Source organism: Poecilia mexicana, unplaced genomic scaffold (genome assembly GCF_051168715.1).
Source record: "Poecilia mexicana isolate PSO_F unplaced genomic scaffold, ASM5116871v1 scaffold_1, whole genome shotgun sequence".
Classification (NCBI taxonomy): Eukaryota; Metazoa; Chordata; class Actinopteri; order Cyprinodontiformes; family Poeciliidae; genus Poecilia; species Poecilia mexicana.
The window spans coordinates 4,272,712-4,285,539 of NW_028263370.1; the positions used below are offsets into that span (position 1 = coordinate 4,272,712).

Genomic DNA, 12,828 nt, shown 5'->3' on the forward strand with positions numbered 1-12,828 from the left:
GTTTTTTTTTTAAATAAATCCAACACCGTGACATTACATGACACTTTATTTAAAATACAAAATAACATCATATAGGGAGACTTTTACACACAATACATACAGGCAAGACTAGTTTTCTAAGAGTCCTGTTTTAAAGGAGGACGGGGTCACAATCGGTTCCTACTGAAGTCGTCAGGGGTTTGTCTTCCACCTGGTCTCCGTCTCGGCCAGATGTCGTGGCGAACTCTGGCTGCTGGGGCGTCTCGCCTTCGCTGGCAGTACTTGAGATGCATATGTGGCACTGGGTTTCTATGGTAACTGACATGGGTTGTGCTGGCTGCGTTGGTAACAAACACCCCTGAGAAAGTAGAGAAAGTATTCGGACTGATTCTGGGACGTCCTGCTCCGTGCCTGTGGTGATGTTAGTCGCTGGCAGTGCTGCTCTACTCGTCCTGGTAATCCAGCTCTCTCTCTCTCTTTCTCTTTCTTTCCTGCCGTTGTTGTTTTTGTAGCTGTGTTACAGTGCAACATGGAAGCAGAACTAGGAACTTTGTATGGAAATAATCCTACTCATCCGGTCTCTCTCTCTCTCTCTCTGATCCGATCAAACATGGTGGCGCCATCGTCGATGTCTCAAATCCCAGCCGAGGCGCGTCGCTTGGGATGGTTACCACTTGTTACCTTCTGAGATGTTCGTCATCTTTAGTGTATTTGATGTGGGTGTTTTCTGAGAGGGGGAACGGGTCTTGCTCTTCCCCCCGGTCGCCTCACACCTCCTCTGGATCCATGGGACCCTCGGCGCCCTGCGGGGCGTCGGAGTGGAGCCGCAGGATGGGCTTGTTGCACATGGGGCACACGCTGCGGATCTCCAGCCACTTGAGCAGGCACCTGGGAGGAGGAGACACAGGAGCAGCGTGTTTACTGCGGCAGTTCGCTCCTGTTTGAACGGTGGGGCTTCGTTCAAGAGATGAAGAAAAGTCATTTGGATGGAATATCGAGACACAAACAAAAAATAACAATAATGCAAATTTTGCACTAGAATTTACGAGGGTAAATAATACTTTTTCCTTTTTTCTTGCATAGTTTTGATCAGAAATTTACATCCATTCAGTTTCTACAAATGTCCATCTTAATATAAGGAGTTAGAAACAATTAATCGTGATCAATCAATTATTGATATGATTGTCAACTAATTTAGTAATCGATTAATCATTTGCATACAGACTAAAAAAAATTAAACTGCCAAAAGAACAACACCCTAAGACCAGTACTTAAGACAAAACTGCATGAAAAATGTATGAATTTAGCATTTGAGATAAAAACCTTCTTTGTTAATATGTTCTACCCAGAACTGCTTCAGTTTTAGCTTCACCTGGTACAAATTCAGTACAAAAAAATCGATTAAGCACATCCATTTATTAATAGGTTAATCAAAAAATGAATAATTATTAGTGTTAAGTAAAGTAATGCATCTTAGGCAATAAAATGTGTATTGTATTTAAAAAAGGAAATAATTTGTGTCTTTTAATGTATTTCTAATATTGCATAAAAATAGCTTAAACTGGTTAAATGAAAAATCTGCAGAATGTGCCTTTTTTTTTCCAAATCCAGTTAATCGTCAGAATAATCAATAGAATAATCAATTACAAAAAGAATAGTTACAACTATGTTATAAATACTTAACTAGTCGGGCTCTATTACCAGTTATTACCCGATCATGAAATGACGATGCTGAGGCTGGTTTCTGACTCTGCAGAGTCTTAAATCACCGTTGCGCTCTATTTTTGGCTTCTGGACAAACTTAGATCAGCTAAAACCTTCAGGAAACCTCAAATTTAAATTCACAAACGTCTCAGTTTAATCTCAGTTCATTCTGTTTGGGATCATAACCTCACACTAAGCTGGAGCCTGGGTTGTTCCAGGACTGAACCCAATCTTCTCTGACACGGTTTGGGTCAGATGGTCGGAACCACGATGTTCCAACGGGTCGTCCGGATTGGTTGGACTAACATTTAGATTTTACAGAGCTCCTCTACCATTCAGTTTCTTGTATATCACCGTGCCAAGCTTACAATATGCTGAAAGACCATCATGGAGACAATCCCCTCTATCCCTACTGATGAGGTTATTTTAGAAAACATTTTTGCGTCCGTTACAAATACCGGGCAAATCTGACTCTAAAAGCCTCGTCAGTCAGTAAATTTGAATAATAATTAAATAAGTCTGACAAAATAAAACGTGGCTTCGAAACGCATCAAAACATCCGACTGACAGATCTGTAATTCCAGTCCATCAAAGTCAGGTCAGAGGCTGTGATGAGGAGATATGCCGTTCCTTTATGTGAGCGCGTGCGGCGGAGCCTGAACGGTCCGAGGAGCTCGGTTCATGGTCACAGATCCCTGAAGCATCAAACGGGGATCAAAAGCCTCTGGGGGGAAAAAAACACCTTTTGAAACGCTGGAGCATGTTCTGAAATCTTCCCTCATATTTTCCAATCATTCGTCCACATTCACAGCTGCACTGGAAATGATGCTCACTGATTTTTACTGTCAATAAGACGTCTGGTTTGTTTTATTTTTGTTTTTTGGGTTTTCTGAAATCAAGTGTTTACACAGACAGGAGAACGAGATATAAAATGCGGCCTGATTATTTGACTCAAACAACGAACATCTGTCTCGGATCATTATGGCCAATGACAGAGAGGGAGACCAAAGTTTCAGCAGAAGTGTGATGTTATCTGTTTATTCGTCTTATAACGGTTTAGTCTTCCAATAAAGAGAAGGCTAAACCAAAGAAAATGAGAATCTTACATATTCTAGTTTAGTTTCAGCTTCTCTCAGCTCAGAAAGAAACAGGAGTCTCTGCTTATTAGCAGCTTGGATTGGGAATGCCAACAGATCTGACATATGACATCACATAGGTGTCCAAAGAGTGACCAAGGAGCCATTAGTGACCCTTGGACTAATTTTCCCAAAATGCAGTTCAAGAACGACACAAACTGCAGAACCACGTCTACCCGGAGACTGTTACTGAAAAGCCGAATCGGCTTTTGCTGAATTAATGAAACTTGACTACAAATGTAGCAAGCATTCAGGAAATAAAACCGGTGACCCAAATTCTCTTCTCACGACTGAGAGTGGAGCTAATCTCTCTCCAGAAGCCTTCAGAGCTCAGCGACACTCACTTCTTGTGAAATGCATGTGAGCACGGACACACGCCCAGTTCATCTCGGGTCCTGAATTCTTCCAGGCACACGGCGCAGGTTTGCTGCATCAACGGAAACAGAGCGGGTTAGTTTAAGGGAAAAGAAGGACGAAACATTCCTCAGTGTGCCACAGAGAGAGAGAGCACCGTGTAACTTCAGGTTGTCTCTTTCCGACCAGCAGGCCATTTGTTTTCTCATTTCACAGTAATTTAATTTATCTCTAACAAACAGGCCGTTGTAGAGAAATTGCGATCTTGCTTTGTTTCCAAGCAACAAGACCAGTTGGACACATAAATAATACAATAAATAAATAAATAAATAAAATGTTTCCCTGAAAATATATAAATGCGATTCCTCCAAGCATCCAGAAATTGTACCGAAAACTTCTTGTATGTTGAGGTTCGAATTTAAAGACGATTCAAAACTGCTTCATTGTTCTGGAATCAAATTATTTTGTTAATTCGTTTCCCAAATTCAAGTGAAAATACATTTTAAACAGCTATTATAAATTTCTATGCTGAAATGTTTCTTATTGAACTCGGATGAAATTATAACCTGAAATGTTTTCATTAGCTGTAAGTGGAAAATTATTATAATTAACAGAAATAACAGCTTGAAAATGTTTATTTAATCTGCATAATAATATCACTTGGTGAACGAGTGACTAAAATCAATGCATTTCTCAATAATATTCCATCTGGTTGAAAATGACTGCATGCATGGACACTGTAGAATGCAGCAATGCACTGCTGTCATTCTAACAGTCACACATTGTGCAGACGCGCTCACATTGACCTTATTTAAAGGCATCTCCACCCTAATTAATGCGGTACGGCCAACTAATCACGCCTGAAAGGAAAAGCTGATTGAGTTAACCCGACTAAACAAACACACCCAGCTCATAAAGGATCATCTGAGCTCTTGTGGAAAAGTATTCTGGCTAAAATAAAATGCCATTGTTAAAAAAAAAAAAAAAAAATCAAGCTTTTACGGAAAAAGGGACTCACTCCGAGAAGGCTCAGCTTCTTGCTGGCTCCTTTCAGCACCACCTGCAGTGAAGAAAAACGAGAGTGAGGAGAAAATGTTGGACGTTTTCTTTAAAGCTCTTCTCATTCTCCCAGCGCAGGAGCCATGAGCCTAATGCAGAAAGCCAAGAGCGTTTTTCCTCACACAGTCGCTTCCTTTTACCTCTTTCCTTTTACCTCTGTCACACATTTGATAAAAACCACCGAGTAAATGCCTACACACAGGTGGAGTCAAGGCCAACTATAAAAAGCGTAACACGGTGGACTTCACATGAATTTATAACATCCTTCAGAAACCTTGTAGGGCTGAAACGACTAATTCAGTAATTGATTAATCGCTAACTGACTCAATGTAGACTCAAAAAAAGGAAATTTGATGAAGAAACAACAGAGTCGGTGCAGCAATTAAGCTAAAACTGTACAAAAAAAATAAATAACCCTGTTTGAAAACAGAATTAAACTATTTGGAGCTTTATTTTTAACATTTTAGGGGGGAAAAAAGGCTTAAGCGATTAAATGACAAAATCTGCAGAATGTGCCAATTTTTTTTTTTATCTGATTAACCGTCATAATAATCGATTCCTTGTGTTACTCAGTCGCTCACAGTGACGGGTCTGGGTGCGACGTACCTCGTTGTAGCTGAACTGCTCCCTGGTTCCTTGCTGTTTTAACCTGAGGGAGACACAAGAGAGGATTACGCTGCCGTCTGCACAGGGAGAACTGCGTCAGGCTCCAGATATGACAGGTCTACACTGAAATGTGTCCGGTTCAGTCGAAGCGGACGTAAATCGCAAGGCTGTTCAATTGTTCAGAAGCTCTTTAATAAAGCTAAAAGCAGAAGAGATCAGCCGTCATGCGTTGATTAAAGATGTAGGGGAGGGTTGGTGATGGGTTTCACCTGGCCAGACTTTCTCCTGTGGGGTGAGCGTTACAAGCTGTCAATTAAAAGGCATATTTGTTGATTCTCCTCATAAAGTTGTATCAAAAGCCTTTAAAAAGTTTTATATTTTTGCAGCAGTCTGACCTTTTGCTAAAAATATTGAGCAAAATCCTCAAGTTGAGTCACTTATTTGGTAGAAATCCCATGTAAAGAATAAATATTTCAACAAAATCACCAGTGACACAATTTTTGCAAGAATCAATTTCTAAACAAATTTTACTGAGCTAATTTTTCTATGCTTATTTATTGAGTTTATTAGAGTTTCTAGGAAAGTCCTTTAAATAATCCACAGCTTTCTGTTTTCCTGAGGCACAAATAAAGAGATTATGGGGGAGTTGTTGTACCATGTATTAAAATAGGGAATGCTAATAATTATGTCACTTATGATTTTGTCAAAACCGATTTTTTTTTTTTTAACATACCCAATAAACGGTACTCATATTGAAGGTTGAATATTTGTCTGCATGGCTTTGAATTCGTAGGTCTTTTGCACGTCTTTTACCAGGGCGGGCAACACATTTTCTCAGGTCTGGGTCTGGAGAAAGCTCCAGAGGGAAGCATCTGCTTTGAAGTAGGTAGTGAAAGGAAAGACGAGGTAATGCTGTGCTCAGATTGGAAACTCTGAATTTTCAAGTCAAACTAAATGAAATTCCTCCACAGAAGGTTGAAAGCTTCTCACCACCGCTGATCTCAAAGCCCAATATGGCTGCTGTGTATGTTGACCACACCAGTATTTGAAAAATACGTCACATCACAATGTCAGATCCCTTTATAATCATTTAAAATAAAAATAAATGCGTATATAGGATGTACTATGCAGTTATTTTTAGGTAGAAAGAAAATTTGAGGGTAAAACCCTGACATGAACCTACCTAAGCTGGAAGTGTAATTCAGATGATGGCCACTAGGTGCTTATCCTGACCCAGTATGTGGTGTTTCGTAAACTTTCTCAATTTCTAAACATCTCTGAAAGAACATGGAGCTCTTTTTTTTCTGCATGTCTAATTACCAAACCGCCCTGTATTAGCGTGCTCGTGTAGTTTTTAGTCAACTGTTTTAGAAAAAATGTAAAATAGGCTTCAGTAATGATTTTGGGAACGATTTCAGATATTAAAACGATGCCCTGTTAAGGAAATCAGACATTTTAATTCTTTTTTTCAGACCAGACTGAGATAGTTTATTCTGATAAAAGTCAACATTGGTCTTATCTGATTAGCCGCTCCAGGTAAATTACACACACGCACACACACTCATAACTAAGGGCATAAAAGACCGGTTAACCTACCATGGATTTTTTTTTTTAACTGTAAGGAAGCCAGAATACCTAGAAAGAATCCACACAGGAACGCCCTGTGCCAACGAACCCCAAAGTCAAACATGGCGGTACTTGCATGTTCCTGCTAGTACCGCCCACACACCTTAGCAAATGTCTTTTATCTGGGTTATTGAAGGTAACTAAGACGGCATGCCGTCTTGTATTTCCTGTTCTGGAAGTGGATAAGAGAAATGGCAATCTCTCATCATATCACATTTTCATGGCAGCAGGGAAAACAAATTGGGAAACACAATTTAAAGTCTGGAGACATTCAGAATGACCAAAAGAAGATCAATTATGGCTTGGCAGCAATAGCTTCATTTAATACACTGGAATGTCTTGAGGTGCCAATAAATGTTGTACAATATGATTATTAAAAATAAATAGTTCTGTTTGTGGAATTATTTGTTTTTAATAAATAAATATGAGGAAGTTAGTGGCTTTTTTATGTGTGCGAAAAGAAAATATGTAAAGCCTTTTATTTGGCTACCAGCATGAAGGGCGTGCATAGAGATATTGAGAAACAGTCACAGAACTAGTTTATATACACCAATTGTTTTTTGGTTTGTTTCTTTAATACTTCTCTAATATCCCTTTTTTTTGGTCTGGCTTCGTCCTCATCAAACTTGTCGCCTGCTTTGTCTTTCTGCCCTCTGGGGATGTACAGGTGTCGCTTAGTGGCTTTCGCAGACGGCGGCCTCCTGCTCTGCCTGAAAGTAACCCAGACGTGCGCAGAAAGCGAGAAAACCGAGGCAGCGGGGATGTGGCTGAACATCAAAGGACGAGGTGAAAGGTCTCAGTTTGCTAAGTTCATGCAAATCCACCTGCAGAGTTGGTGGGAAATAATTTGCGAGCGAGCGACAAACGAAGCCGAGTCACCTGCTGCTTATTTGAACAAAAGGTTACAAACATAAAATAACGGGTTTCGATTTTAGTGGAGAGTGAGATGAATACCCATTCTGAAAATATTTGCTTAATTTCGTCTGCTTTAGCCGAATCTATTTTCAGTCTGATTTTTTTTTTTTTTTTTTTACCAGTTACTGGACGAACCGCCTTACCTGAAAAGGTAGCAGCAGAAGATGAGGCTGAGCATGAAGACGAAGAGGCCGATGCCCAGGACGATGACATAGATGTTGAGGGGGAGGTGGTAGATGTCAGACGTCATGCTGCAGTAGTGTTCAGAGCGATGAAAACTCAAACCACAAAGGCATCCTGCCAAGAAGAGTGTTCAAATGCACAAGTTTGTCACTCGGTACGCTTGTGGCGCCAAAGATTTCCCTTGTTTGTCGTTTCAAATGAGCAACTGTGTTATTTTTTAAAAACATATCTCTGCATATGTTTACTGTATTAAAACTGTTGCCTTTATCGACAGGAACATTGACGTAAACATGCTTTCTGCGGCGACTTTTTCCTCACAATTTTTGTGAGAAGCTCCTTTAGTGTTTATAAGGAGAGCCGTACCATATTTTGATGACAAAGACCCACAATGGAGTCGCACATTATTAGAAATAGAGCAAAAATGCGATGATGATGTTGTTAATTGTTTATGACCATTTACAAAAAAATGAATAACCAACAAAAACGGGTGTGTTCATTGTAAACACAGCGTGTAGATAGTGATTTGTGGATCACAATGCAGATTGTGTCCATCCGAGCGACATGACTTACTGGAAAGTCGGTTCTGGTAAAAGTGAACAAATCGATTCACAATATCGACAATATCGATACCAAGTCTGTATCGGTTTTGTTACAATATCAGTGTGATGAGATCGATATTTTAGTTTCAGATTCCTTCTTGAAATTTTTTTATTTATTGTGGTATTCTAGTTTCTGAACTGAACCGCAAAGAAGATTTTTATTTGAATTATTCTCAATCTATAAAACAATACACACAAGTTTAAAGTATCAGTTGGGCTTCAACAAAGTAATTCAAAGGAGAAACCACAATAACTCACAAAGGTCAGACGTTTGATGATATATAATACTTAGATAATAAGTATTGGGGTCGGGGATACTGGCCCTATCAGATCGATACTAGAATAAGCACAGCTCTCTAGCATTGGCCCTTATCTGGCATTTCAACGAAGAAATTTTGTTTCTCATGAAATTACCAGAGAATCTCAAAGCCCTCCTGAAACAATACAACATTAACAACACATCTATAACCTTAAACACCAGAGTCCACCAACAAACAGATCCCCGTCCTCTTGGCGCTCGCTGACGGGTACAAAACGTCCTGTGGATTTAAATGCAACACGCAGGTGTGTCCAGGGATCTGCGCCTGGCACTGCGGTGGCAACTGAGGCGCTCGCAGGATTGAGCGTTAATTGCCTGTGAACAAGACAAACATGAAGGATGGACAGCACTTCTGTCACGACACCATCTGTTCCACAGAATCTTCCGAGATGACTGGCAGAGTGTGAGTGCAGGCGTGTGTGTGTGTGTGTGTGTGTGTGTGTGTGTGTGTGTGTGTGTGTGCGTGTGTGTGTGTGTGTGTGCGTGTGTGCGTGTGTGTGTGTGTGTGTGTGTGTGTGTGCGTGTGTGTGCGTGTGTGTGTGTGTGCGCGCATGTGTGTCAGAATGTGTGGGGGAGGCCGTGTGGTTGGGATTTGTTGTCGGGGAAGTGGGGGTGTGCTAAACAGAACGTACTCTCTGGAAAAAAAAAAAAAAAAAAGCACCATTTGGTCAAACCATAGAGGAGGAAGCCCCACTTCCACAGACCACATGTGTTCCTATTAATTTGCTGTACAGGATGCTGTTTGCCAGCCTCTAAGTGACCATGTGTCACTCTTTACAGTGAGGGAATTGGTCCAGCGTGCAGGAGGGGGCGGGGGGGGTTGGAGATTTATGAGGGTACGGGGTCAAGTAGGGACATCCGAAGGGAGCGTCAGACATTACGCAGTTTTAAACGAATATACATTGTGTGCACACAAAACCGACGACACACGGCTAGTGATCAGTTTGAGATTATCGGAGATATAAAGTGGGAGAAATATCAACGTTTAATATTTTTACATCAGATTTTGGGGAGAGGATATTTTGTGTTCTTAGGAACAAACACGTCAAGATCACATTTCAAGGGTTTATCCGTATGAACGGTGCGAAGGTTTGGTTTGGTTTTAGCAGCCGGTGTACGGGTAACTGGACCAAGCCAAGCTGATATGACCCAGTTAATCAGGCGGGCAGCTAGCCTGCAGTCCGCTGCCTTACAGTCATGCGATTCTTATGTTTTCCAACTGTAGTGTGAAAATAACAGCAGTTTCATAAGAGCTACCGACGACGCTCCTTTTGGTTTCCGCAACATGACTATTAAAGTTTCTTGGGGTGTTTTTGCGACTGAAAATATTTCCAAACAGCCAAATGTGTCTGTCTTCTAGTTTTTCTTTCGTTTTTTCTTTTTTCCCTTAAGCCAGCTGACCTGCAGTGTGCAACCTAAGACAACAGGTACCAGAAAATAATAACACGAGAGGTGTAAAATACACATATCCTTGAATTCTGCTTTATCGCACGCATATTAGCAGCTACTTCCTGCTTTATTTCAATCTCGTCAGTCAAGTCTGCAGACTGCCACCACCTCGCCTGTGTTTACTGGTCGGCGGTGAAATCCACTCACTTACCGTTACACCATTGGAATGGTTGCATGAAATTCGACTCCCAAGGCAGCAGCAGTGAATTCAGGGTCCTGTCAGGAGAAGAGACTGGAGAAACGCCAGAAGCAGTGGATCCGGAGACTCAGATGCCGTAACTTGTTTCTGTCTTAGCGAAGGTTTCTCTCCCTGACCTGGATCTTTGCGTTAGCTCCTTCAGAAACAAATCATGGGAGATTTTCAGATTCCAGAAATCCTCAGGAAGTGTGGTTCTTTTTGTTGTTGTTGTTGTGGTTGTTGTTGGCTCAGCAGTCTGGGCTGCTGCACAGCACTCTCCCAAATCTGGATTAACCACTCCGGGGTTGAGTTGAGGCGGCGAAGATTTGGGTCTGGGGATCTCAGATGTTTCTGAATGATGTCACCAAAGGAGGGAGAAGAAGAAGAAAACAAAGAAACATGGCTGAGAACAAACAGGAGCAGAGGCCTGGTGAAACGACTGAGGACTTGTTATTGTTAAAAAAAAAGAAAAAAAAAACTCACTCAGTCATAAACAACAAGCAGCTTGCAAACAGGAAATACTCACATTTCTAACAGGGAGAAAGGGGGAAAGAGCCTCCTTGACTTCACTTTGCGTCACTTTGCGGTGTCGTCTCCTCTCTCCCCCCACCACCACCTCCACCACCACAACCTCTCACCAGTTACAATGACATCCAGCGTTAAAACGACAAATCCTCAGCACCTCAACGAAGGCAATAATCCAACATTAATCTGCGCTGTTGTCTTCCTCCTATAAAGCAGCTTTTTCTAACAGGGGATTTTCACAAGTCTCACCCCCTCTCCGGTCTCCTCCTCCTCCAGTCCTCCGATCTTGCAGTCGGTGCTCCTCCTCGGCGATGAAGGCAGCGATGTTCTCCTTCTCCAAGAGCAAACAAAGTGAGGACAGCTCCATGCAGTCACCAGCAGTCCTCTATAGCTGCTGTGTGTTTGTGTGACACTCGGAGAAGATACGTGCGTGTGTTTTGTTTGTGCGTAGGGAGGGGGATCCTACTCTCCCTCTAACCATCTGCTCCTTCGATTAAGAAAAGACAGAAAGAAGAAGAAGAAGAAAAAAAAACTCTAAGACAAAGGCGGAGTGTGTTTGTCAGCCTCTCACACCTCCAGCTGGCTTTGTCATGGCAGGCTTCCCCCCCCTCTTTGCTCCTTTTTTTTTTTTCTTTTTTTCAGTCCATAATGGTGCCTGCAGTTTGCCTTTTTTCTCCCCCCTTCTTTCCTCTCCCTCGCTCCTCTCTCTTGCTGCTCTGCTTCGGGTTTGTAAACAGATCTCTGCTCATGTGACCAGCCGTTTTGCCTCGCAACTCTCTCCTCCGTCAGCCCTCCCTCGCAGCCTCCGTCCTCCAATCTGCAGGCGGAGGCCAGCCAGAATGAGCCAGACGTTGACGAATGGGGGGGACGCCTGCGAGCACGACAGCGGCGGCGTGCGTGCGTGCGTGCGTTTGCGCGTTTCTCGTCCACCCCTCCACCACTCTCCCTCCTCCATACACTCCCATGTATATATATATATATATGTGTGTGTGTGTGTGTGTGTGTATATGAGTGAAAGAGAGAGAGACTTGCAGCAAAGTCAAGGGAGCCCAATGATACGCGCATGGCTGATGTCCTGACAACCAAAACAAAGCAGTGTGTGCGAAATGGAGGTCAGGTAGGGAACAAATGATTTCAGCCTTAAAAAAACAAACAAAAAAAGCTATGAAATTAACAGAAATCTTAAGCACTAGGGAGAATTTATGAAAAGATGTTAATAAAAAAAAAAATGCAGGCAGAAAATCACAAGCTGGACACACCCCCACACCAGCAGGCCTGGCTGCCAATCCGCTGAGGAGAACAGCTGCTGGGCTATCGGGCAAAGAGATGGTCAAGGGGAGGGCTGCTCCAGTAATCCCCAGGGAGCATGGAAGGAAGAAAGAAAAGGAGGTAGGAAAGAGGAGGAGGGAAGGAAAGAAGAGTCAATGGGATGCATGGCATTTCCAACACCCCTCCACCTCTCACACCCTAGTAAAATACATGGTGTGAGCTTAAAAAGTAGCCCTTCACAGCTCCGTCTGAATTTCTCCCATTGCCTTGGATTTCTCTGGTAGCGTTTCGAACGGGCCAATCAGCACGCCGAAGGAGAAGTTGTGATCGATAGAGTCGGTTTTCTGTGCTGGTTTAGGAATTGAAGTCGGCCTGTAGTTTTAGCAATGGCAGCGGAGGAACTGAGCAAAGCCGTTCAGGCCGTGTTGACCACAACTCTAAATATTAAATTAACATGAATTAAATTAACATCTTGTATAAAGAAAATGGTGTGACAATGACAGACAGAAACAATTTTGAGAATAGCACCATTAGCTAACAGCTGCTAACAAAGCCAAAGTTTACATCTGCTTTTGAACTCCCTGTCTGTGAGAAGCTACAGGGCCATTTTCACACTTTCGAAATAGAACTGCACCGTATTTGATCTTCTACAGTTCAGAGATGGTTTGGGTAGTTATATACTGAACAGAGGTTGTATCATCTTGTCTTGTGAGCTAGTTTCAATTCAGTCAATTTTCTGACTGAATTGTTGCCATGAGGCTAAAATTAATTAAGAAATTTAAACTCTTCCCTTTTTACCGTCGTTTTAAACTGCTGTTTCTGTGAGAAGCATCTGACTCAGCGCTCTGAGGCTTTTGACACTTTATCCTCTAATGTTCACCCTGGCCATAAGCTCAGACTACGTTGAGAAAAATGTTTTCTTTTGCA

General features: G+C 42.0%; 1 protein-coding gene across 2 annotated transcripts; it reads right to left on the reverse strand.

Moving 5' to 3' along the window:
- Positions 1-28: 28 nt before the first annotated feature.
- Positions 29-11,412, reverse strand: LOC106903546 (RING finger protein 122). Of its 2 annotated transcripts, XM_088011349.1 has the most exons (8): positions 10,882-11,412; positions 10,634-10,789; positions 10,081-10,458; positions 7,523-7,676; positions 4,839-4,881; positions 4,192-4,233; positions 3,164-3,246; positions 29-867 (listed from the first exon to the last, which is right to left on the reverse strand). In XM_088011349.1, the coding sequence occupies exons 3-8, from the start codon at positions 10,103-10,105 to the stop codon at positions 747-749; spliced, it is 468 nt and encodes a 155-aa protein (XP_087867475.1). In that variant the 5' UTR covers positions 10,106-10,458; positions 10,634-10,789; positions 10,882-11,412; the 3' UTR covers positions 29-746. The 2 variants fall into 2 exon arrangements, with proteins under 2 accessions (XP_087867475.1, XP_087867507.1); XM_088011381.1 differs by lacking the exon at positions 10,634-10,789.
- Positions 11,413-12,828: the final 1,416 nt, after the last annotated feature.